Genomic DNA, 27,778 nt, shown 5'->3' with positions numbered 1-27,778 from the left:
ATTTTCCTTATTGTTTGAGCCATGTTTCCATAAAAATACATAAATTTCAAAGTTAATAAGATCATTTAGTGAATATTCATAACTTCAGGGCAAGGGATTAGATTAAATTTTTTATCGCTCTCCGACGCGTTGCAGTATTTTTTCTAAGATTGGAAATTTCTGTGCACTCCTTTAACACGAAACAGTGACGAGTCGAGATTGTGACATCTGTACTTAGTCAGTCCTCGCTTGAATTGTGTGCGAGGTGTGTTTTTGGAGAATGCTTATACGCAAATAATGGTGCTGAGAGTAGCGGAACGTGTTCGAAGCGAAGTAAAAGCACTATTCTCTCATGCAGAAGCATTCGAATCACAAAGTGACGAAAATAACGCAGCAAGAACTGTTCCGACTTTTTTTTTTTCGTTGTGTGCACGAAAACAATCACACGCAATTCTCCAACGATGCGCATTCGCAGATTCTTCCTATACGACCGAGACGGGTGATACCGCGGCTTTCGGCACCAACGTCAAGCAAGGCAGCGACGTCGTGGTAGTGGTGAAAACAGTCAACACACCAGCGACGACTGCGGCTACCACAGAGAAAACTGAGACGCCTACTGCGTCAACAGCCGCACCCGCAGAAAGTAGGTCATCGCACCCGCTACTATCTATCTATCTATCTATCTATCTATCTATCTATCTATCTATCTATCTATCTATCTATCTATCTATCTATCTATCTATCTATCTATCTATCTATCTATCTATCTATCTATCTATCTATCTATCTATCTATCTATCTATCTATCTATCTATCTATCTATCTATCTATCTATCTATCTATCTATCTATCTATCTATCTATCTATCTATCTATCTATCTATCTATCTATCTATCTATCTATCTATCTATCTATCTATCTATCTATCTATCTATCTATCTATCAGGAAGTAGGTCCATCCCTCGCACGTCTGTCTGTCTGTCTGTCTGTCTGTCTGTCTGTCTGTCTGTCTGTCTGTCTGTCTGTCTGTCTGTCTGTCTGTCTGTCTGTGTCTGTCTGTCTGACAGCGCAGTTGCAATTAGCAATTTATTGTTAGAACACTCCTCTCTGTAATACCTTCGAGTTCGGAGAGTATGAAAATAAATAAATAAATAAATAAATAAATAAATAAATAAATAAATAAATAAATAAATAAATAAATGATAATACAGTATATATTTACAGAAGAGTGAGTCGCGTACAGAGATTCGCGATTTATGCTGTACCAATGGCACCCACGAGGATAATGGAAGAGGGAATAGTCTAGAGGAATTCGGTATCCCACAAGTAACGCCCGCAGAAGTAAAGAAAGCCTTGGAAGTTATGCAGAGGGAGAAGGTAGCTTGGGAGGATCAGGTAACAGCAGATTTGTTGAAGGATGGTGGGCAGATTGTTCTAGAAAAACTAGCCACCCTATATACGCAATGCCTCATGACCTCGAGCGTACCGGAATCTAGGAAAAATGACAACATAATCTTAATCCATAAGATAGGGGGCGCCATAGACTTGAAAAATTATAGACCGAACAGCTTACTGTCCGTTGCCTACAAAGTATTTACTAAGGTAATCGCGAATAGAATCAGGAAGACTTCAGATTTCTGTCAACCAAAGGACCAGGTAGGATTTCGTAATGGCTACTCATCAATAGACCATATTCACACTATCAATCAGCTGATAGAGAAATGTGCGAAATACGACCAACCCTTATATATAGGTTTCATTGATTATGAGAAAGCGGTTGACCTCAGTCGAAACATCAGCAGTCATCATGGGATCAGGGTGTAGACGAGCCGTATGTAAAAATACTGGAAGATATATATAGCGACTCCACAGCCACCGTAGTCCTCCATAAAGAAAGCAACAAAATCCCAATAAAGAAAGGTGTCAGGCCACAGCGCGTTTGCAGGAGGTATTCAGAGACCTGGATTGGGAAGAATAAGGGATAAGAGGTAATGAGTAACGCAATTCGCTGATGATATTGCCTTGCTTAGTAACTCAGGGGACCGATTGCCATCCATGCTCACTGACCTGGACAGGCAAAGTACAAGGGTGGGTATAAATAATAATCTGCAGAAAACTCAAGTAATGCTTAACAGTCTCGGAAGAGAACAGCAATTTACCATAGGTAGCAAGGCACTGGAAGTGGCAATGGAATACATCTAATTAGGGCAAGTAGTGACTGCAGATCCGGATCATGAGACTGAAATAATCAGAAGAATAAGAATGGACCGGGGTGCGTTTGGCAGGTATTATCAGATCATGAACAGCAGATTACCATTATCCCTCGAGAGAAAAGTGTATAACAGCTGTGTCTTACCAGTACTCACGTAGGGGGCAAAAACCTGGAGGCTTACGAAAAGGGTTCTACTTAAATTGAGGACGACGCGACGAGCTATCCAAAGAAGAATGATTGATGTAACGTTAAGGGGGGGATAAGAAGAGAGCAGATTGGGCAAGGGAACAAACGCCAGTTAATGACATCTTAGTTGAAATCAAGAAAAAGAAGTGGGCATGGGCAGGGCTTGTAATGAGGAGGATAGATAACCGATGATCATTCAGGGTTACGGACAAGATTCTAAAAGAAGGGAAGCGTAGCAGGGGGCGGCAGAAAGTTAGGTGGGCGGATGAGATTGAGAAGTTTGCAAGGACAACATTACCACAGTTAGCACATGATCTGGTTAGTTGGAGAAGTATGGGAGGTGCCTTTGCCTTGCAGTGGGCGTAACCAGGATGATGATGATGACGGTGATGAGTCGCGTACAAGAATCCGATAGTGAGCCTACCGGCAACCAAAATCGTATTTTATAACTGAGACGCGACTGCTTTAAATTCAACTGGCCAATGCACGGAACAGAGCAGCAGCTCCCGCGTGCCCACCTCAAAGGGAACGCCACCTAGATAACACAAGGCCTGTTTACTCCGATCCATGACGTCACGCTACCTGGCCCCAAATTTCCATTGACAAGGCTGGCGTGATGAAAGCGGTGACGTCAAAATCACCGTTGCCTAGTCGGGAGCGTCCCCATTAGATTATATGGCAGTCGGGCCAGGTAGCATGACATCATGGATCGGAGTGAAAAGGCCTTGTGCTATCTAGGTATCTAGGTGGTGTTGTCAAAGGTCAGTACGCGTCAAGTTTTACGTCACAGCTCGTGGCCTTGTCACTCTGTCCGCGCTGCGAGCAGAGATTGACGACCGGCCCCTGGTGTGCACTATGGGCGCGAGGCTCAAGTCGACGCAGATGTTCCCGCCGGATGGTTTGTGCGAGTACATCTTCTTCGACTCGCTGCAGAAGGACGGCCGCAACCGCCTGGACGCGCCCGGACGCTACGATACCAACTTGCAAACCTTCCTCGGCGCAGCCCAAATGCACCAAATCACGGCGTTCGGAGTCGGCATTTCCTACGAGTGAGTATAAGCCTCAGATACCTAAAGGGATCGTTAAAGTGACGCACTAAATTAGCTCAGAATGACAAAGCGTTGTTCCAAAACTGCATTATTTTTTTAATGGGTTTTTGCATGCCAAAACCGTTTTCTGATTATGAGGCACGCCGTAGTGGAGGACTCCGGAAATTTCGACCACCTGGCGTTCTTTAACGTGCACCTAAATCTAAGTACAGGGGTGTTTGCGCATTTCGCCCCCATCGAAATGCGGCCGCCGTGGCTGGGATTCGATCCCGCGACCTCGTGCTCAGCAGCCCAACACGATAGCCACTGAGCAACCACGGCGGGTAAAACTGCATTTTCGTCAGCTTCGTTGTCTGAGGCTGATTGTTAAGACTGAAAATGAAGGTCAGTGTATCACTTTTCTTTTTTTTTTATTTCTAGCCGACACTTTCAGTACGTCAGTGTTACGTCACAAATTTTAAAGCACTTTTCGCCTTCAGGAGGTTGTGGATCAATAATGTTTTTGATATTTGCTAAGTTCACTCTCTGGCTCCTTTAGAATATAATGCAACACATCTTTCACAATGAAGAAATTAACTAATACCGAGCAGATGCCGTCAGACTCTGTGACGTCACGCGAGTGATGCGGGAACTTCAAGGTGGTGGCGCCGCCTGTCTTTAGTTTATCCGTCTTTTCTGGCTTACCAATCCTTCTCTTGCGGCAAAACCTGATTTTATTTGTTTTTGCAGCATGGTAAATTACAAATGCGGTGATCGGGCACCACGACTGATGCACTCGAAAGCAAATTCCAATTTCCCCCTCTACGCAAAAGCTGACAGATAACAGAACAGCGCGTTTGTTAAGCACAGAACCGATGTTGATTAGGTCTGCTGCATTTAAAAGAAGACCTTACATATTCAGTTTGTACTTATAGTTACATTTTATGTTTGACATTTATTTGTAAATATATTTCTTTTAATGCGGAATTTTTTAAGAAATTGGACATAAACGTTTCGACTCCATAGCTCAGATACGAGCACTCGCGTCTTTCGTCTCCTTCGTTGCGTTCCTAAGCGCTGCTCCTTCGCGAAAGTATGTACTAACTGGCACAAATTAGCACACGTAATTCTGTGATAAATGAAACGATGTCTCTATTCTTTAAACCTCACCGACTGAGACGCCTAAAGGAGACAATATTCGAACGTCATTCACCACTGTGAATGAGGCTAATAATTTCTGAGTAGGACATTATCAGAACCTTCGTAAACAATGTAAAAATTTCCCGTAAGCTAAAAGTTCTGTAACAGATGTAGTTTACAGAACTGGAATATTTCTTGCTGTTTGAGAGTTATAAAGGCTTGGTAACTTCGTGCGTCGTCTTACTTCCCCTTTTCTTTTTGTTTATCAAATTTCAATTTTGTTCAAAGTAAAATATTCAGCGTCAAAATAAAGGTGCGCCGATGTTCTCGTCGTCACGAACAAACTGCCATAAACAACAGCGAAGCAACAACGCTGCCACGAATAATTGCTATCGTTAAGTAATACGGCAGACTTTCGCGTTCCAACTGACTTGGGGCTCCGCGGATGACTGTTATCCATGCCTGCATGCACTCTTTTTCATACCATTTACCTCCTTGTCTGCAGAATTTGACAGGCGGCTGCCGGCCCCGGGTGTTTTTGTTCCTGTTTTGTGGCATTTCACCATGCAACAGTTCTGGGCTCCTTGGCTATCCAACCGTCCTACCACCGAGAAATAACGGCGACGCAAGGAGCAATTCTGCGAAGATAGATGCATGGATACTATGAACGTCCCCTCTGGAACGGGGTGGTGGATCGCGCTACTAAGCTATTATTATATAGCCCAATGTCCTGCCTATGTTAAAAAAAGGAAAAATAAAAAAAAAACGTCCACGTGGAATTCCCATCATCAAATCAATCTTTCTATAGATATATAGCAACTATATGTACACTCCAGGCGCATTTGTGCCGGCGGTGTCGTCTTGAGGTTCCGGATAAAATCCAAGGGCGATAAAATCGTCGCCTCGCGTCCTATGCTGTATGTGCGTATGAAAGTGTACAAGGGTGAGCCGGCGACTGTGGCTCAATCACGCGCACGCAACGGCGGAAGGCGGCGAGAGAAGCGCGCTGCCTTCAGTCGCGCGCAAGCCTTCAGTGGAGAGGGGCGTAGTGGGGGGGAGGGGGGCGCATTCTACTCTGCGCGGCTCGGGCGGCCTCGTGCGCCTGGCCGGGCCTCTGTGTTCTTGCTATCGGCGACGGGTGCAGAGTCCGCGCTGTGCCGTCATTTCGCAGCGGGCTTGGCGTAGATGCGAACGCTTGCACGAAGGTCAGTTCGCCCGCTGCTGCTGCCGCATTTCCTCCCTGCAGAGTTTTGAAAGCGTGTTGCCACGGTCATCGAGTGAGATGTGCACGCGCGGCACCATGCTTGTTAATTTGGTTAGGGCGCCTGTGTTTACGCGTTTACACGGCAGACAAAACTACAAAGCCTACTCTGTATGGCTGTCCACTTATTTCCTATTGCAATCGCTGCTTCGCTTCTCGGGCGAAACTACGATCGTTTCCCTACTTTTCTTCCACCAATCTTCCAATCATCTATGAGTAATCTCTGTTGCGAAGATATTTACTGTCCTCTGTTCTCGCTGAAACCAAGGGCTTCAAGGAGGCCAGATGTGCCTAAATCGACCGCTGGAGAGATATCTTCACATTCTAATAAAACATGCGCTGTAGTTTCCCTAGCTTTACCGCAGCAAGCACGTGCTTTTTCTTCTTTTTTATATCTCGCATTAGAAGTGCGTGTTCTAAAGAATCCTGATCCCGCTTCTAAAGTAATGAGCTTCCCTTTGGATTATCATATATTGTTTCTTTCCTGATATCGTTTTTTTTTCTCCTAAGTAGTTACTCATAGCAGGTTTATTTTCCATTGCCGCCACCTATGAGATTACCTCAGCCTCTCTGAATTTCCGCTGCAGATATTCTTTGTTCCCATGTTGCTAACCAATACGTCGCATATTTGCTAGTAAGCTTCCTGATTATCTTAGTCCCCTGTGAATAAAAGTTTTATTTCTGTACAAATACCTGAAAACTCTCACAACCGATTAACTTTCTTCCGTATTCCTCAGTCATCCTTCATAACAACTTTTACTGTGAGCTTCCCTCGCTTCAAAACTTGTCCATCACTTATCACCCTGCCCAGCTTCATTAGTAATCCTCCCGTGAATCCCCATCGTGAGGCGTCTTACTAGCCTTTGGCTACCCTCGAGTCCTGATTGTACCCCTTATTTCAAACAAACAACCACATTTCCAAATATAAGTCCTTGAACCATTACATCTTTCCACATACCCTGGAGCACCTCGTAATTTTTGTATCCCCATAGAACCCCATTGAACTCCGTGTTCCATTATGACCGCATTTCTCTTCCCCTTTGTCATTATTGTTTTTTTTCTGTGTTTCCATATACATATTGCCTTCGTTCGTTCATACACCGAGGTATATATATAATATTTTACCCGTGGTATTTCCTGGACCTGCATTGACATTATATATTCACTGTTTTCATTGAATACCATAACACCTGATTCCTGACGCTAAATTTCAGATCTAAATTCTCGCTTTCCTGTCTACAGAGATTAGCCAGACGTTGCATATCACTTTGCTTGTTAGTTAGCAACACATTGTCATCCGCATAAAATAAACCTGGAAGCTGCTGCTCAACTACTGTACCCGCCTCTATGTATTAGAGGTTAAACCGACATTACTTTCCTTGAGGGCCCTTTCCATCCTCACCATTTACATCATAAACATCAGTGGGGATAAAGGTCCGCCCTGCGTAAGTACCTTCTTGATATCAACTTTCTCTTCACTCCTCATCCCTTCCCATTCAGCGCGAATGGTATAATCTCTCTCAAAGGCTATGTACAATCATCGCCTAAGCATTCCCCTTTCATAATATGCCACAAAATGTTGCTGTCTACGTTGTCATAAGCTTCCGTAAAATCTAAAAAGGTCATATTTAACAGTGTCCTCTCTACTCTGGGTATTTCAGTACACTGATTAAGGACAAATAAGTTAACATCCATACGCCTACTCATTCTGAAGCCATTCTGAAGTTCTCCCAATATGCCATTATTATCTGTCCATGCTTACATTACTAACCTGTATATTAGTGATGTAATGGTCAACGGTCTATATGAGTGAATTCTATCTTTCTCCCCCTTACCTTTATAAATAAATTCATTTTGCATCTTCGCCAACTGTCTCGTATTCGTCTATCTTTTAGACTTTTTTCTACTGCTTTCAACAGAGCTTCCTTACTTTTTGGTCCTAGTTGATTAATCAGCCTAACGGGAATCTCGTCGAGCCCTGTGGCTGTGCGCTTCCTAATTTTCTCTTCGGATTTCTTCCAGTTGAAATTTGTGAGCACCAGCTCCTTTTCCATCTCGTTCTCTTTCATATACCCCTTTTTCCTCAGCTACAACCTCTTCATAGCCTTGGAAATATTCGGCTGTTATTTTTTATTCGGCCTCGTCCCCTTCTAGTTTGTTTCCATCTTCGTCTAGGATATTTTGTTGCATCATTGTTCAAAAAATATTCTAGGTGGGACCTTCTTTTTCTAAGGTATTTCTGGCAGCCAACGTTGACTTTCACCTTTTTTTATCTTAGCTTGAAGCAGTATTTGAACTACAGATTTTTTTCTCCCTGCATATTTCCCATTTTCTGGCTATTTGTTCTTGCGGCAACAGCGCTTTTTTTTTTACGAGCACTCCGAGCATTCCGAGCCCTGCATGGTTCCGGCAACCTGATAAATTTTGACGCCTTCTCCGCCAGGGGAAGAAATGGCGCTGGCGTCTGCCAGCAAACTTTATGGTGGGAGCCTTATCTGATGCAGGTGTCAGCAGATATGCGCATGGCAGGACAATATGTTATTTCACAGGCAGTTAATATAGATAAGAAACAGTGGCGGACCTTGAACACGCCCCTTTTGTACATAAGATGAAACATTGGAAAGAGATAAAAAAACTGTTAGCGATGGTGAATTGCTGCCTGTTACAGCGAAATTTGCGAAGTCAAGATAAAGTTAGAAAATACAGTTTTATTGCTGATGATTCCACAAGAAGGCGACAATGGGTAACTCGACCAAGAGCTTAAGAAATCTCAAGATAGTCAGTCTGTAAGTTTAAGTACACGTTAAAATGCAAGTCTCTCGGTAATTCTAGTAGTTGTCTCCCGTGACGAACACCTCCTGAACCCATGCAGGTTATTGAAAAGAGAATTCTTCAATTCCAGTTGATTGTAAAGATGGGACGCCATGATGTGTTCCATCATTTTGTAGCATATCTACGTTGTGTAGTGTCTACTGCTAATTAGGACAGTCGGTCGAGCATCAAGACAGCCCAGACAGTTCCCACACACACGATATCTCACATAACGGGACTGCGGCAGCCCATAAGTACATGCTCTTCTTCACTGCAGTAGTTGCAATTATAGCTCTTACAACTAGATTCCTTACCAAGATTAACCGTTTCAACTTATTTGAGGCTGATGATTGTACTGCGCTTAGTGTCACACTGACGGTCGAATTAACGGACGAACATAAAGGAACAAAACATGGACGTACATGGCACAATACGCAAGTTGCCTCACATACGTCTGCGTATTGTTCCTTTAGGTTCGTCCATCACTGTAACACTAAGCGCAATACAATAATGAACGTCCATCAACTAGCCCCGCTGATTGCTTTACTTGAGGCGTATGTTATCACTTACATTTTACTTTGCCGTCTTCATTACATTTTATGTCTTCAGCTCTGCCAAGTGCTTCGGTAGTCTGTCTTGTTTTCAAGATCCCGCTCATATTTCTTGCGTTCATTTTCGTCGGGTATTTGGCTTGGTTTTCTTAGACTTTTTTTATATTTAGCACACCTAAATTATGACCATCTTTCCTTGTATAAGTTGACCATTACTGCATCGAGAATGAACATTCCCAAAGTAATGTCTGACCTGAGCTAGCACACGATGTAGGTTGTAAAAGCAACCGGCAAGGAGTGACGAGTGCTTTTCTCATGATGTAGTGCTTCCCACTCGGTGGCGACCTTCCTAAACAACAGCATTCGGAGCTTCAAACCACTGAAACCCTTCTGGGATCACTCTATCTACCACTTCGGTATCCTGGACACCGCTACCGTGAACCCGACGCAAACTGACCTAATACATGCCCTGGAGTGCCTCAAGGTATGCATACAGTGCTCTTACAAAAGCAGCGAAACGCCACAGCTTACTGCTTTTCTCTATAAGAACAGGAAAGCTGTTTGATACGAGTTTCGCTGTGCACCCGGAACTAGGTACTACAGTAAGATGAACATATACATGTGTACACCGACATAATTTCAGTGTTTCCGAGGAAATTGCATTATTATTTTCTGTTAAAAGGTTATTTCTTATTGGGTCACGTCTTTAAATATTTCCGGCTTTATTATACCTAGTGATCCAGAAATCTGAGCTCTAGGTATGCACGACACTTACAGGTAAAGACACGCTGGTTTTCTCCTCCGATTTTGCACAACGGAAGTATTTCATCAGAATGACTAACTGGGTGAGTTGTTGTGCAGCCATTGTTAGACAGAGCGCGAAGGTACAAGGACGACGGCACACGGGGTGAGCGCACGCATTTTCTTTTACACGTACAGCATATGTCAGTTTCTAATAAAACTTTTTCAGTTGATAGCAAGCGTTCGTCATGTGCTCTTCCGCCACCGTCGTTCCTGCGCATTATTTCTGACAAAGTAATTCATTCATTCATTCATTCATTCATTCATTCATTCATTCATTCATTCATTCATTCATTCATTCATTCATTCATTCATTCATTCATTCATTTTACATATTATTCACAATTACCGGTTGTGCAATGGGACAAATGGAAAAGCCTTCAAGAAATCCTTGGGCCCGCCAAGGGTTCAGTTTAATGCTGCTATTCTTAACATTACCTGCATGTTTCATTCAGAACAAAGCCAAAGCGAACATTGTCTGTGGCAAGGCCACTAAAAGAAGTTTTGCCGAAATCAAACAATGGCGCCATCTTTCACCGCGATAGCCGAGAAAGGCGGATTTCAACATAGCGGTTACAGATCGCGCTATCGTTCCCCTGCTAAAGAACCTTCGTTCTAAATGGCGTCGCAATAGTCGACGCGTACTTCGGCTTTGTTTCGAACGAAACAGACAAGAAATGTCTACAAACGTGGTAATAAGCTGAACACGCTGCATAATGCCCTATGCGAAATATGAACACAATTGAACAAGTTATTTAGCTGTACGGTTCATGTGTTCTTGTCTTTTCTAATAGGCATTACTCTGTAGACGCATGTTTCTGCGCTTTAAAGAGTTAAATTAACTCAGAAGATCCACACGAAGTCATTTTTGACTGGTAAATTATTATTTCAAAACCGAATACGCGTTCATTCGGTGGCAAAAAAGGTTGTTGCTGAAGAAAGGCAAGGCCATGTAATATAAGTAGAAAATTATATGCACTATAAGTCGAGTTCATTTGCAATATGCAAAGAGTACAGTGCTGAAGGACACCCTGGCAATAAAGCTGTAAGAAAACAGCCTGACGAGGCCTGGGGGCCACTACCAGGCAACAACAGCAGGCAGCATAACGTCGAACAAACATTCAGTGGCCATTTTCGACCCAATGCGAGAGAAACGTGTTAGCGTTACGTCACACCGCTTTGAGGCACCGCATTCATGATTTAAACCCCGTTAACCGCATTCGAAAGCCTTGTTCAGGAGCTCACTCGACACACGTCCTGCCTATTCGGGGCTCGAAATCCAAATAACGTTGGGCTCACACACACACACACACACACACACACACACACACACACACACACACACACACACACACACACACACACACACACACACGCAGGCGTAGGCGCACGCACACGCACACGCACACACAAATATATATATATATATATATATATATATATATATATATATATAAATATATATATATATATATATATATATATATATATATATAGTGAGAGAGAGAGAGAGAGAGAGAGAGAGAGAGAGAGAGAGAGAGAGAGAGAGAGAGAGCCATGGAAAGCATCGGGGAAGTTCACTGTGGTTGAAATTGCAATGTAGAATATAATACAGGGAAATGAAAGTGGGGACGAAAAGATAACATGGCGCCGGTGGGGCAAGAGCCCACAGCTTCCACATTACGCGTGCGCCGCACTGTACACAGGGTGTCCACGCTATAATGCACCAAGCTTTAAAAATAGTGCACGCAAATGCCACGAAGCTGGGCAGAACGAAAGTAATGTTTGCTGTCGCTTCAAGACACTCAAAGTATATTCTGCATTCGGCCTGATGAAATAACTAGACTTAATTGAATAATCAATTTTTCAAGTATTATCATTAGGTGAAATGTGTTAATGAGAAAATTGTAGAGCGACACGAAACACTCCCGGTACAGTTTTGTGTTGCTCAATTCGTGCTAGACACACGCACTTTTTCCCATTTTGACACTGCGAATGCTAACGCATTAAATGTGCAGTGAAGCACTGGCTTTGCTTAACACACACATACACCCAGATACCATTTATACGTAAAACTTTTGGGTATATTGAGCTCCTAATAAGTCTCACGTGCTCTGTTTATCTTTACTGTTAACTGTTAATTTCTTGTTTTAATAATGCACGCGCAACCATAGTCCACGCGTATACATACAAGCTGTTCACTGGAAAATACGTTTGCGGGAGTTGTTGATCTCTGCGTATACGAAGGCATATGGGACCAAGAGGAGCGCTTCTAAGAATAGCGTTGAAAACAAGCAAACGAGCACATTTAATCTTCTCGCAGCTCCTGCGTGACCATTACTCCCAGGAAATCATCGCCAAGGGCATCAAGGTCTTCACATTTCTTGCAGCAAGTGCTCCAGACCAGGGCTGGGCCCACTTCTACATCGCAAATTTCGTGTAAGTTCGCCGAGGAATTCATTATGTCACGGCTATATAAGATAATGCCGCGCTGTCAACACAAATTGGCAGCTGAAAAGCAAAAAGAGAAACTGCAAAGCATTCATGCGTTTCGACGTTTTCTAGCTTCTCCGTCACTTCGTGTCGCTTAATCGCACGCCGCACGTCCATACCCGCGCATTGCGCATGCGCAGCCAATATTACACGCCGCCATGATCGTTCGCCCTGTCCGACGCGCCACGCTGTAGGTGGTGTGCTGCAACTGCCTGGAAAGTAGGCCAGTGTAGATTAACTCATCGAGGAAGTCCTGATGTTTACTGTGTTTATTTTTACTCACCATATCGACAGCTCTGCCTTTTTATGCGCTTGTTGGCTTTTCGGCAAGTTTTATTACTTAGCCTGGTAAAATTTTCGAAAGGAAATTGGCCAAGTGAAATGGCCTCCCCACATTTATCCCGATAGGTCTTCGAGCAATCGCTCAATAAATACATTTTACCACCACCGAGAAGCCGAGGGAACCTCTTCGTGTGACGGCACGAAAGGAGCATAATGAGGAAGGCGCGCAAGGCATGCTGGTCTCGCTCGCGGGGCGAACGAAACCGGTGAAGACGAGACGCTCAGCTGATTCGCGACCTTGCCGGACATTCGTATGACAATGTGAGCTGCACCTGCTCTTCAGATTTGGCAAACAGTGACAGCTACGATTTTGGCGAATTACCTAGCCACGAATCGCCGTCTGCGTTCGATCTGCGACCACGAGAGCCAGCGCCCATACCCTACATATTGTGCTGCACCATGAGGAACGCCGCTGGCAGTCAAAGCACCGATAGGTGCATTTGTTTACATCTGTTTACATCAGCAGGTATACAGCGACCGCTCATCGTTCGCTTGAGATATAATGCTAGCTGCTCATCAGTGAGATCCATTAATGTTAGAACATAACAAAACACGCACATTTTTTGCATGTGAGCACCCTGGCATCAATCGTGAGTCGCGCTGACATGAGCGACCGCACGGTTTCGAAAATGGCGAGCGGGATACCGTAGTATTTTTTTTCTTTCTTTTTCTTTATTAGGACACAAAACATACAGTCAAATATTTTCTCAGCCCGCCAAAGCAATGACGCTTTCGAGCGGGACTGGGCAGTGCTCTGGCCCAAATCGCACAGTCTTGTGCTCTAAGAACAGAGGAACAATAGGAAGGGAGAAAATAAATGTACAATAGCAAATTAAATTTCTTGTATGCACCACAAATAATAACCTGTAGTCCGCGAGAGCACTGATGCTTTTATGCGGACCACTGTGTATTTGCCTTCAACATGGCACAACACATGGACACATTTTCGAGCCTTCTCACTTCCATGCCCTCACCCTGTTCCTTCATCGCTCGTCTAATTTCTTGTATTTGTTACAGCACGAGCCATAGTTTAAGCAAATACATATTGTTACGGGTTTACAGCAGCAAAAAAAAAATGTACAGCACATCTCTATATATCATCATATATAGAAGTCAACGTGTTGGAAAAGTAGCAATCATCAAACACTATTGGAAAGTAAAAAAAGAACAAAATACACATAGAAAGAACACAATACTCTAGTCTGTCTTATACAATTGCTAGCGAAAGTTCGGCGGCGTCGTGATGATGCCTACTTATCATTCCTCGTATTGCCCTCGTGCACACAATTAGTGTGTTGCGTAGAGTGGGTATAGATCAGGACATTGCGCGTGTTATCGTTCATTTAGAAAGCACGCAGTTTTTCTCGCGGGAACGCCGATGCCAGTATTGACACCGTTGGCAGCTGAACGAGGCGGTTGCTTACTGCATCGAAGGGACCTCCGCTTGCTGCCGATTTGGGATCCGAGGCAAACAGTGCACCTCAGAAGATAAATAATGAGTGGTCACATTTAATTTAGTGAAGTGCCAGGGGGTGCGACTGGCCACCTTCGAGAACGGCGACGTATACCGATGATGATAGCATGCCGTGTCGCCGCTTTCTTGTTTTCTCTGTGTGCACTGCACGAGATGAGTGACGGTTTATTTCAAACCCGTATGGTCAAAATAGAACTACAGAAGCAGTTCGCTTCTTCCGAATGGCTTAATTAGCTTCAGGTCAGTCACTCAGCCACGCCAGCATTAGAAGCATGAACTCGGCCACTGTGATAGGCTTAAACTCGGCTGAAAGCGATCGTCATCGGCTCAACTGTGTTTGCGGATGGCTAGGGCTGAAGCTCGTGCAGCCAACAGCGCAGCGACACTTGCCTCCCATCTCTTGCCCGTCCACACAGAACGTATATAGTCTTTCGCGACCGCAACTTCTCACGCCAAACAGTTGCTCACTAACACTATATACAGCTGTCCCCCTCGGCCCTACCGTCTGCCATTCATTCCCAGCATGCACTGCGTATACACCTCCTTTAACGTAATATCGCCTCGTGGCCACTAGCTGAGGAACAGGCAAGGCAGGTGTTTCGAGGGAATGCATGAAATTAATTTGTAAAAAAAAAAAAACTGGCTGTGGCTTAGCCAAGGTTAAGCCCAGGATGCGAAGCATACTAGCCTTTATTTTAACGCGACAGCGTTAAGGAGCTCGTGTCGCAGAAAAGCCGGTGTCGTCGGCGTCGGCTCAGGCGTGTGGCGCTTGCTCAGGCGCACATTTCGTTGTCGCGCCGAACGCTGCGTCGCTCGACGCTCACCGCGTCCGATGCGGGGCGCGTAGTCGCTGCGCCCTAGCAAAGCCACCTAGAAACAGTCTCTGTAGCACGCCGCAACCTTCGCTTCTCATTCCAAGGAGCAGCTCTGTCTCCAGGAGGCATCTCACCTCGTGAGTGTCTAGCAGAGGCAAGCGCAGCTGCTTATATACCGCCGCGAGCGACGGCGCGAGTTGGAGCCCCGTTTCTCCTCTGTCGTGACGTCACGGTGTCATGTGGTATTGAAGGCGACACCGCCGCGCCTGAGGAGCTGGGTTGAGCTCTAGCAATATGCTTCGCATAAAAACTGAGCAACTCTTAAGCCTTACATTTTCGAGAAATGACGGTAGTATGGGGAAGAACGCACTCATGAAATTTCATTCAGTTCCGTTGACCTCGAAAAATCTCCGGCGTTGCCCTCCAAGCGTACCATTCAGATTCAGAGATAAGATATCGCTTATGTCGCGAAATCGCGGCCATAGCCTGGAATGGTTTGCGTAAAGGTGGGTCTCTCCGCACCCGTGCGCAGACACTTCTTTGCGCCGGACCTGTTCATCGGTCTGGGCCACTACCCGCGAGGAGACAACACTTTGCCCGGTTGTTTCGTCGTGCCACCCACGCTGCTGCACAAACCTCGGGAAGTCGGAAGCAGTTACGAGCACGATATGGTGAGAGTGCAGCACTTGCATAAGAAAATAACCATTCGGAATCACTCCAAAACGCAGCATTGCACATTGAAAAAAAAATGGGCAGAAACCAGGATAATTTCTGTCAAGAGATAGCTTCCCGATAGACAATAATGTATCGGGATACTGTGCTGAGGTTATACTATAGGCACAGCGTAAAACTACGTATGACATAAACAAACAAAATGAGAAAATATTTGTTTTTGCTTCAGAAAGTCTCTTTCAAACGAGAAAAGAGGCTTTTTGATTAAAAGTGCCTTTTGTTGTCTGTTTGTGATGAAAGACAGTTTTTTCTTGAATTTAACAGAAATCGGTTTCCATAAGGTAAAGTTACACATTTATCATCAATAACTTGAGCTAAATGACATTTATTCCCCTCTTTAACATCCTCAATAACATTTGTGCGAAGCTTCATCAGCCACGTAGGTATAAGCACATAGATCTTACACGCATGAGTCAGTTTGTTTTAATTGGAAAACTTGCTCTCCGGTAGATTCATGCCATTCAGAGCATGATTTTACGCATTCGTAGAGGGGTTAGTGAGATGTGTCGCACACTGGTCGGGCGTCTTGTCAAATATAATGTGCTCTATGTCAAGCGCTTATCTGTACTTGCAAGGTCTTTTACAACTGTCATCCCAGCGTCTGACTCTTTCGTGCACCTATAGCTTAAGCAATGAGAGAAGTAAGGCGTACTCCTATAGGATAATAAGCGATGTGACACATTTGCTTCTCTGTAAAGGGACGGAAAAAAATCAGCAGCAGCAAATGTTAGTGAAACTGCAGAAAACGTGAGAAACAGAAAACTGAAAAAAAAAACTAAGAATGTTTGTTACTAAAGTTGCCGTAGTTCTTTCTTGCGTTTAAAAAAATGTTTTTAGGCGTAGATCTGTTGGTTAATCGTGAGAGGCACGTGGTTGTTGTGACGTTGCTCCGCCTCCGAGGTCGGCCATCTTACAAACCACGCTGAAACCCTTGCCAGGATAGATATCGTACGCTGGTATTAGGGTCAACTCACCCAGTCAGTGCCAATGATTACGCTGCCTTCGAGATCGGCACAGTTTACTATGCCAGACAGCAGTCGTACTCGCAAAGCTGGGAGAAGAGCCAAAGATTGCTGTGCTTTGAAAAGCGTCCTGCTCCAGCAATCGAATACAGCACCTGCTGACAGTCGGGTGCAGCTTGAATCAATTGCGTAAATCATTGGATTGAGGCAATAACCTGCGAAAGAAACTGCATGCAGGAAAGCTAGTATGCTAAGCCATTTAGGGCACTCTGAGGCTTTCCGGTCTTATTTCTAGGGTTCGGAGGCACCAAACTTTATGTAACGCAAACATATGAAGAGTCGCAAATATCGCGCCACTACTCCGTAAATAATTTCAGGAAATCGTCGCGGAAAAACACCATGTGATGAGTGAAGCTTTATTATCGGGCAGAGGGTGTACGTATGGACGCATAGGGAAGTGGGCAAGTTTGAAGTTATTTCTTTGTTAGCAGCGCGCGAACAGACGAGTGTGACTGCGAAAGAACACAGGATGAGCACCGTCTGTGAAGTGCTTATGTTTGCACAGAAATAATGATATTATGAGTGCGAAACCAATGAAAAATAAAGAAAACAGAAACCCCATAAAGTCGTATGAACGAAAATGTAATGAGCCATCAATGAAACCTATCCCTCCTTTGAGAGCAGTATCAAAGCCGGGGGGGGGGGGGGGGGAGGGGCTAACGCATCTGGCCAGTGTACAATCAGCCCAAGCGGATCAATAGCTGAAGCAATTCAAATTGTAAAGCGTGAGGTAGCGAGAAATCAACCAGGCTAACATAATGTTATCAAGATAATTGGCGCTGATTGATGGCTGGTGTTGTTTTCTGTTATTCGTAAGGTTTTCTTTCTCTTTGTTTAGAAAGTCTTGTTTTAAAATCGTTCTACTTTAGAATGCACGGTTTTCTTAGAATAGCACGCTTATCAAAGAATGTCTTTGCAGTGGAGAATTTGTACCAAAAAGAGCAGGAAAAGTAACTAGTATAGTGCTTGGAAACAACGCTGATATGCTCTAACAGTTTTTATTATGCTTGATGAAAAAGTTGTTTAAGCGTTGTTAATGATAGTGTACACATCCGTCGCGTGGTCTTGTTTGCTCTGCGCAGACGACGGCGTTCGAGAGTTTCCTCAGGCTGACTCAGGCAACTCTGACCCTGAAGTATGCGCTGTCGGTGACCATGAAGGGTCGTTTTGCGGTCCCCAAGGTTCCGGCCCAGTACGGTTTCTTCGCGCCGTGCATTACCAACAAGACCATTGATTCGTTCGCCAGCGTCACCGACGTGAGCCAGACCAAGCATAATTATCATCCACATTGGCCTACCAACTGCAGCATATGTTTACCGCATTTACGCGACTCTAGAAGTCGGAATAGAAGTCAATGAATGAAAGCTAAGAAAACTGATTTCAGGTGTGTTAGCAAATCAGACACGTCCACAATACCAACAAGCCACCCCTGGTGCGTGAAGATGCCTGGTGGAAACAAAATTCTGAGGCTTTTAATGTGCCAAGACTGAATTTGCTTAAGAGGCACTCCCCTGCTTAGGGCTTCAAATTAACTTTGACCCCCTGGGTTTCTTTACCGTGCATACGATGCACGGTACGCATGGGCTTTTACATTTTGCCTCCATCGGAATGTGGTAGCAATGGCTGGGATCGAACCGACGACCTCAAGCTCAGCAGCGCAGTGCCATAAGCTCGGGGCTTGCGCGGCCGCTAGGCTTGGATAGAAAAGTGAAAGGCTGGTAGCGACGACGCCTTGAAATTCCTGCATCAGCCCGCCTGGACATCGCGTATTCTGATCACGTCTTTTTGGGCCCCAGTTAAGTTATCGTCATGAAAAAATAAATGGACTGCATTGTATTCTCAGGGAACCAAATTCTCAACTTCGAAAGTTTCAAGAACTTTCGCTCAATCACAACGGCCGATATGCGAAGAAGAAAATACTTTGCAATACATGACTTAACATTTACGACTGGCCTTGGGTTTTCGGTGTGAAATTCAAAATTGGAAACTTTGCCGCCAGTTTTTTCTTCTTCTAGTATATCTACGCAAAGCCAACGTACGCAGAGTTCTTTAGGAATACCTTATAAATGTAAATTGATTAAGCGTTTGTTTTAAGTGACCCTTCAACTTGCCCCTGTAGCTCGGACTTGTGATTCGATCCTACTAAGAAATGCAATAGAACTAACTTAGTATACGCAAAGTGTGCATGTGAGTAATCGGCAGTTACGTGGACGCACTATGAAAAAAGAATGCACACAGAATCACGTATCCACCTTGACTTTTTTTACGTTGTGGCCAGCAGTACTTAGAAATGAAATAATATGAATGACGCATTTAATCAGAGTCTATTACAATTTGTGGCTGAAGGGGATGCAGAGAAATTTAGCAGAGGTGCTCGGAGGTTACGGCCCGTACCCGAAACAACCCAAACTCGGCCGACAGAAAGAAACATTCTGGGTTTTACGCGCCCTGACACGATTATATTACGAGGCACGGTGTAGTGGGAGACTCCAGAATAGTTTTCAATTCGCGAGATTCTTAGATGTACACTTTAAGTACGTACACGATTGCTTTTCCATTTTGCCCCCATCTAAATGCGCCCGCTGCGACAGGGGTCGAACCTTCGAGCCTCAAGTTCAGCATTGCAACGCCATAGTCACTGGGCTAGCTTGGCAAGTTACTGAGCCCAGACAGCCTAAGCAAGTCTGGAGATCGGAACCACACTGTGACAGCGGTGCGACACAAACACTGTCATATTATTGTGAGAGGAAGCTTTAGCTCGGGCCCAACTCCGATGCGGCCTGTTCAAATACATGTAAAACGAAAAAAAAACGCTTTTCTGAGGTAACCGCTGGACCGTTTTAATGAAATTTGTTGCATTTGAGAGAGAAAGGTAAATTTTAGTGACAGTTGGAAGCGGAACTTCTATTTAGGGCCTGCATTTAGTAAAAATAATTTTCAGAAATCGGAAAATTAAAAGCACATAGAAACACGAAGTTTACAAACTAATATCTCTGCATCGAGAACAAATATCACAGTTCTGTAAACTGCATCCATTAGAGCATTTAAAGCAAACAAATTTGATATGTCAATTTATATCTGACGTGAATTTGTTACGTTGTGTACAGGGGTTCTGCAAAAGCTGTATTTCCATATTACTAATTTTTTCAGGATTTATGTGCACCATATCAATTCTTTAGTTGAACTTTTAGATGCGATTCACAGAATGCATTTTTCATTGCTTACTTAGAGTTGTACACTTGATAGTTCCGTTTTCATAAAATTTTTCATTTTTGCCAATTCCTAATAAAAAATTTACCCCTTAAATCAACAATCTGAAACCACCAGTCACTAGATTTTCAGTTTCTATTTTAAATGCAACAAACCTCGTCAAATGTGGTGCAGTGGTTGCCGAGAAAAACGAATTCTTCTTTCACATGTATTTATTATAGGAGCACCCGAGCTAAAGCTTCCTCTTAAGACGTTCTCACCAGTTGTTTATCCGTTTGTTTGTCTGTTTTGCTTGTTCTTGAAGTGATATAGAAAAAGGACAAATAAGTACTCAAAAGGTATCCGAATAGGGTGTTAGGTATTAAAAAAACACTACAACTATATATATCAGATGTCATGGTCTTCATGGTGCTTTTGTGTGTATGTACGTAAATTCCGACATGGCGATGTTTCTTTTTTTTCGATCGGTCCTCACGTGGCAGGTGTGCAAGAATCCGAACTTCAGGTCGACACCGACTTACGAACCACTCGTGGATGCGACGCAGATTCGCCACATCACCGGGGCCACGGTGTTCTCTTACGACGACCGAGTAGGACTGTGCAAGAAGGTGCGAACCACCGGACAACGACTATTTTCGATAGATGTATACACAGTACAGCTACACATATGTAAGGAAATCAGCAGGAAATGAAATTTCTTGTGGCTCTGCGTCATTAGGAGAGACCGTTACCTCATTAAACTTCGTCTAAATGCAAGAAAACAGAAAAATTTGTTTGCTCGTCAGTCACTCTTCCTAATTCTAGGAAATGTGTTGCATTGTAGTTATCAACTCAATGTTGGTACTAGGTTCATTTATTATGGCTGTCACTGTTTCACGAAAACTTTTGAATAACGCACTATAAAGAAACACAAGCATGAAATAATTTCGCAATTGGAAACGGTATCAGAAGTGTATAAACCACGTCTGTTGAGGCATACAAAGCGGAGAACTGTGGTGTAAAATGCATCGATCTGAAATGTACCACTAATTTATTAGTGAAATTTTCTAAAGCCCTTACAAACATTGCAACAATTTCAAGTTATCGTGTAACATTGCACAGTAAACCAATTTGCACAAGTAAGGTGTTTTAGATCAATAAGTCCTGTACTAATGATGACTGATGAAACTCACACCTTCACATCTTTGCGGGTGCGAATTATGGACCAATTTGCACCTTTAAGTAGCCTTGGGGGCGTAAATGGGTTTCGAGTGTTTACAGCACATTAGACCGTTTCCGATACGCTGAAATTTGCAGTTTGCATAATTGTTATGCCAGTGTTGGTGCAGAGTTATTATAGACTGCTAAGCAGTGTGCTTCATCTTTTCTTTTTTGGCATACCAATTTACGGGTAAGTTAATATATATATATATATATATATATATATATATATATATATATATATATATATATATATATATATATATATCCTAATTTTGGAGGTACTAAATGAAATCGGCTGGAGTTACAGTGCGCTTGTCGAGCCATCTTGGAATACTAGTGATAGCACGAATAATTCGGCGGACAACAAGACAGCCGATGAACACAGTCACGCGCTCAGCCAGTTGTCTGACAAATTCGGAGGACCGCTGGTGCTCTCCGAATAAAGTTTTTCGTACCATACTATATACTAGTGCTCTCATCTCATTTGCGCTAAAAACTCTTTAATGCGTTAGCTTTAAAAGTGTCAAAGTGTGGGAAGGCCGCCCACGTGGCGCATATATTTCCCTTTTCGTCATTATTCTCTAGATTTCAATTTCAACAACGGCTAATTTCCCTATGTTTTCCTTGGCTTCAGTGTCTGCTGGCTTTGTATGGTCATTATTGGCAAAAGTCGAGCCCCTCGACTTCACTTCTTTATTCGTTTATATAAGCATATATGAATGAGAAGAAAGGAAACCGAGGGACCCGATTTTTTTCTAAGTCAGTATCATAAGAAATAAACTAACAAGATATTACACGAAGCACCGCTGTTAGATATGGCGCCGTTTCCTGAGGCTACTTCGAGTTCCCCAGACCACATCGGATGGCAGCACAGCTAATTGAGGAATGCAGAAGCAGGAAAGCGCATTCCAGAGAAGCGGCCGAGCAAACAAGTTTAAGGCAACAAGTTTACGTGCCAACAAGTTCGTGCGCCGCCGGGATTAGCAGGTGGGCATCCGACAATGAAGCAGGTGCAGCCCTCCCCTTCTCCTTGTTCGAAGTCCATTGCCAGTCTGCGAGGCAAGACCGCAGCAAGCCGCCAGGTGTGACACCACGACACGGGCGCCTACCATTGGCTGCAAGTGGCGTCATCGGAGTGGACTCTCCCATTGGTCAAACATGACGTGACTTGCAGTGCTCGAAGGGCTTATAAGAAGCCTTCCAGAGAGACCTGGGCATTCTGGAGAATGCCCTGATTCCCTGATTCACCTCTCTCGAACGTCTTGCCGCGGGCCGCAGCGTCCGAGTTGCTGCGGGCCCGTAATGAAAGTACGAATGTTACCTGACGTCTCACCTCCCTGTATAATGTAGAATAAACCCTCCCAAGTTGTGGGTTTTCATCCGCGAAGTCCCGTCCTACAACCCCTACATCTGGTTGGCAGCGGTAGGATCGCCTCCGAACGCATCAGCTGGTGGCAGCGCTACGGATCAACCTTCGTCGAGAGAGATCATAAGGAACCGGGAAGAGCGAAGAAGAGAGAGCCTTCGTCGAAAAAGGTCCGAAGAAACTGGGAGTAGCGAAGAAGGAGCGAGCCTTCGACCCAGGGAGTCCGGAGGAACCGGGGACAGCGGACGAACGAACCGGATGGCAGGGTGCTGCAACCGTAAGTGAGCGCGTGGTTTTTTTCCTTATGATTCGCCAGACTCAAAGGTTGTGTGTTCAATTTTGATAGTTCTGGGAATCGGGAATTTGTTGCATTGTGTGTTTGCACAAATTAATAAGGAAAACAGTTTTAACCACCTGTCGGGGCAGCTGCCATGGATCTTAGAAGGTTGACGAAGTTAGATTTGTTGTTGGTGTGCGACGATTTGGGAGTTGAGGCGGACGAACGGATGGAAACGCCAGCTATCATAAAGGCGATTAATGATAGTGGCAATGATGACAAAAGCATTGCGCTTGCTTGGGAGGTGATACAGGAGCCACGGGAGCGTGTGCGTCGTGTACGTTTGCGAGAGCGTCGTGAGCTTAGGAGTGAGCGTCAGCGTGAAGAACGCGAGAATGAACGGAAGCAGGAGCTTCAAGAACTTACTCTTAGGTGTCAGCGTCACGAACGTGAGAAGGCACGCGAACGTGAGAATCAACGTAAGCTTGAGCGAGAGGAAAAGTATGAGAGAGAGAAGGCAGCGCTGATCAAAGAGATACAGCATTGTGATCAGTTATTGGCACAGAGACAACGGCTGTCTGGGAATTCTGTAGGAAGTACAGAGCGAAAGAATGAGGAAGTGTCTAGCGGACTTTCGCCAGAAGCCGACGAAAAAAAGAATAGTGCCTGTGAGATTGGCTGCAGATTCACCGGAGAAGGGAAAAGGCTAGCTGCTAACGATGCCTTAGTGGCAATAGAGGCCGTTAAAGGCCAGAGTGAGAGCGACGAGGTGCTGTGCCAACAGATGACTGTGGAGACAGCTAGGCCAGCTGCGAACAAATTGGCACAGTTACCGCGTGTGTGCGTCGCTAGTAAGGTTAGCGAGGTTGCTAGCGAGGAAAAGGGTACTGTTGACGCGACAGACGCGAGCACCCATGTAGAGCCAGATCTGAGTGCAGAAGTGAAGTGCGAGCTGGACGATGCAGTTGAGAATAGCTCTCGGGGTGGCGAGCTCCGTAGCTCACGAGAGAACAACTGCATTGTTCAGGGATCGGTGCGGCTCTCCGCCAGTCTAGATAGCCTAGATAGGGATGATTCTGTTAATCATTCGGACTGTGCGCGTGAGACAGCGATCGATACCGACGGGCTGTGTGTCGATGCGCAGCGTGCGCTGGGCAATGTAGCAGAGGGCAGTTCGCAAGAGTGCGAGTTGTCTTACTCGAGTAAAGCCTGCTGCATTGTGCCAGAGTCGGTTGGGCTGTCCGCCAGTCGAGGCAAAGTGAGAGTAGATTTAAATGTAAATCACTCAGACTGCGCGGGTAAGAGGCCGATCCGGGCCGACGAAATGTGTACCGGCCAGCACGAGGCACGAGAAGGCTACATGAAAGCGAGTGCAAAGACAAAGCGCCTTAAAAAGAAGCGCGGTAAAAACCGAAAGTCGGTAATTAATGTAGCGCCGCCAAAGATGGCGAGAAACCCAAAAGGGCAGGGCGCGAGGAAGAAGGTGCGGTCGTCTAGGACGATGTTGACGCATCCAAAATGGTCGAGCCACCGGTCAAAGGGGGACCGCGAAGAATGTTCTGCGCGGACGCGGACAAAGGGCACGAGGCTGTTAATCTCCTCGTCGTTCCGTAGTTCTTTTCATAGCTCAGCGTGCAGTTCGAAGAAACGCAAGGTGGCAGGACGAGACCAGGTGGGGAGTAGCGACGCGGTCAATCGAGTTCGTGTTGAAAGCGGGGCGCGGGGACGCAAATTGGCAGGAGACCGTGACGTCTTGGGGGAGCTGATAGTTAGTCAGCCCTTTTGTTGTCTCTCGGCAGCCAGAGTAGCTTTCAAGCCGCGCCCACCGCGAGGACGGCTCAGAGTATGAGTCAGACATAAGCGTTTGGAAAGGGAGGCCAGGAGCGCTTCCGTAGAAATGGAGTGTCTTGTTTTTTTTTATTTTGAGCATCGGAAAGTTTTTCGCGATTTGAGACTAGGATTTCTTTCAATGTGTAAGGTTTGAGCTTTGTCTGTGTTTTCGTTTGAGAAGCTCCGTGATTTGAAAGATGAGGTTTATGTAAACATGTAGTCTCGCGAGATGCTCATTAATAAGTAGATAGGTTTTTTTTGTGTGTGTATGTGTGAGTAACCTGAAGGGTCAAGGTTATTGTTGAGAGGCCTATCGTAACGCGCGTGTGTGTTATTTAACCTTCTTTAAGTGTTTTTGAATTTTCTAAGGTTAAGCGCGTAGATTTTCAGTGAGTGCATGAGTTGCACTGAGAGGCGTTCTTAGTTCCATTAGCGCGTGTCCTGTGTGGACGGAACGAAGCAGATTTATGACTGGGTTGCTAGTGTGTGTTGAGGGCAGCCGTATTCTGACTTCTTTAGTGAACGTGCGTGGAAAGAGTTAGTAAAAGACGCATTATTTTAAGAGTTCTGCGGAGTGTGTAAGTCCCGCAAGTTTAATTGTTCGTTTATGTCACGTGTCCTGTAGGACTTTCAGGGAAGAAACGTGAGTAAGCGTAAATGAAAAGTTTGCCTACAACGCAAGTACGTGTTTTGTTTAGTGACCACAAGGCTAGTGCGCTTGTGATTACGTACTTGTGAGGTTGACCAGATTGTTCAGTGGCACCAATACGTGCGATAAGTACGCCACTGCGATAGATTGGAAACATGCTGTTCGTGTAGTTAGGCCACTTAAGTTATGTTCGGCTGTTTTCATTTGTTGTTTGCATCGTCAACGACCCTTTTGTTTTGCAACAACAATAGTACTCTGGTCTTGTCGGCAATCGAGGAGAAATGGATAGCTGTTTGGAAGGGTGGTTGGAACTGCTTTGTCAAAATTGGGGAACTAAAAGATCAGGGTTGATTTTGACTCAGTAATAGCCTGGCGAGTCAGGGGTGAAGAGCCTGCGCTTACACGTGGGGCAGCGCTGTGTTGTTTGGTTTGTTTGACGTATGTTCTCCAGGGCCCAGGATCCCGAGGGTTGTCAAACGTGGCTCGACCCCAGTACCCTGCAGCTTCTTTCAGCGTTCCTCATGGCCAGCGAATTGAGTTCACCGGCCATTCAGAACTACCGGCGCGAGGACGAGCTGTTAGATATGGCGCCGTTTCCTGAGGCTACTTCGAGTTCCCCAGACCACATCGGATGGCAGCACAGCTAATTGAGGAATGCAGAAGCAGGAAAGCGCATTCCAGAGAAGCGGCCGAGCAAACAAGTTTAAGGCAACAAGTTTACGTGCCAACAAGTTCGTGCGCCGCCGGGATTAGCAGGTGGGCATCCGACAATGAAGCAGGTGCAGCCCTCCCCTTCTCCTTGTTCGAAGTCCATTGCCAGTCTGCGAGGCAAGACCGCAGCAAGCCGCCAGGTGTGACACCACGACACGGGCGCCTACCATTGGCTGCAAGTGGCGTCATCGGAGTGGACTCTCCCATTGGTCAAACATGACGTGACTTGCAGTGCTCGAAGGGCTTATAAGAAGCCTTCCAGAGAGACCTGGGCATTCTGGAGAATGCCCTGATTCCCTGATTCACCTCTCTCGAACGTCTTGCCGCGGGCCGCAGCGTCCGAGTTGCTGCGGGCCCGTAATGACAGTACGAATGTTACCTGACGTCTCACCTCCCTGTATAATGTAGAATAAACCCTCCCAAGTTTGGGTTTTCATCCGCGAAGTCCGTCCTCCAACCCCTACACCGCATAAAGCACGAAGCACCGCGAAATTATTTGAAGGTATGAAGGCGCTGCATTGTTGATAAAAAAAGTACAGGCAGAAGGAACACAAGTACAGACAAGAAAGGCGCTTCAATAATTTCAGATGTCTACATCTGCGTTCATTCCGTATCTTTTGCACAAATCGCAGTTTACTTCGAGCTAAACCACCTGCTGAACTTGCGCCTTATATTATTATTCAAAGGCATTTATAAATGAAAGAGCACGAGGGCACCGGGTAAAGCTATTTTCGGCTTCATTTTCCAGCCTGTTCCTTAGCGCTTAACCTCGTTTTGTCAATATGAACCTCATATTGATTCATGAACCAATATGAACGGAGTGGTGCATCAACCCTAAAACAGGAACTAGTTTTTTGACGCTTCTCCGGGTTTTGATTATTATTATTATTATTATTATTATTATTATTATTATTATTATTATTATTATTATTATTATTATTATTATTATTATTATTATTACTGTTATTATTATCTGCTTGTCTGGCCAGGTAGGTTGCCGTGAAACCTTCGATTTCGTACATTGGTTTTGTGGTGCGAAAAACATCCAACTCACATCGAACACGACACACACGTGTTTTCGGCGCAATTTATTACCCAGCGTAAAAGCTGGTCTCTAGCTTTGAGGTTAGCGCATGTGTGACTCACGCCCGATATTAGAGGCTATGGATAGAGGGGTGCTGTCTGCACTAGAGCCCCAGATCGCCGTCCATAGTAATCCTTGAGGTAAACCACGGAGCGCTGGAAACACTGACCATGGTCACTTTGGCAGCATTTGTCCTTAGATCAGCGTGTATATATAGGTCGTGGGTAGCCACTATGTAAACAAATTATTTTTTTTTCTTTTTGTTCTTCGTATCCTTTGGCAGCTCTGCAACGTCCAAGCAGTGGATCCCTCCGTGAAATTCGGCATCGCCGTTTTCGACCTCGACTACGCGGACTTTGCGAACACCTGTGGATCGAAGGACGGGCCATTCTCAAGACTGCAGCTGCTCCGCGGCGTGCTCAACTTTTTCCGGACGAGGTACACGACCGAATCAGACACGGCAGATTGTGTGAACCTGGCCACGTGACCTACGCGTGCTTCGGAGGCATGAATGCATAGTGTACATCAGGCGCCCTCCAATCTACCCGGGCGACGTTCCTCATTTAGCGATTAAAAAAAACAACAAACGCTTGCTGCGCTA

General features: G+C 45.0%; 1 protein-coding gene across 1 annotated transcript; it reads left to right on the top strand.

Moving 5' to 3' along the window:
• Positions 1-459: 459 nt before the first annotated feature.
• On the top strand, positions 460-27,778 carry LOC135918313 (uncharacterized). The gene is made up of 4 exons (XM_070523009.1): positions 460-622; positions 3,204-3,426; positions 20,540-20,665; positions 27,461-27,778. Exons 2-3 carry the CDS (start codon positions 3,233-3,235, stop codon positions 20,649-20,651), a joined length of 306 nt encoding a protein of 101 aa, XP_070379110.1. The 5' UTR covers positions 460-622; positions 3,204-3,232; the 3' UTR covers positions 20,652-20,665; positions 27,461-27,778.

This window comes from Dermacentor albipictus, chromosome 8 (assembly GCF_038994185.2).
Source record: "Dermacentor albipictus isolate Rhodes 1998 colony chromosome 8, USDA_Dalb.pri_finalv2, whole genome shotgun sequence".
NCBI lineage: Eukaryota > Metazoa > Arthropoda > Arachnida > Ixodida > Ixodidae > Dermacentor > Dermacentor albipictus.
This window is presented reverse-complemented; position numbering and strand designations above follow the sequence as displayed.

What these genes read in the sequence shown, in the direction of transcription:
- LOC135918313 (XM_070523009.1), top strand. Translation starts at nt 3,233, where the DNA reads ATGGGCGCGAGGCTCAAGTCGACGCAGATGTTCCCGCCGGATGGTTTG. An exon ending in GGAGTCGGCATTTCCTACGA is followed by an intron (nt 3,427 to 20,539) that starts GTGAGTATAAGC and finishes CTCACGTGGCAG; the next exon opens with GTGTGCAAGAATCCGAACTT.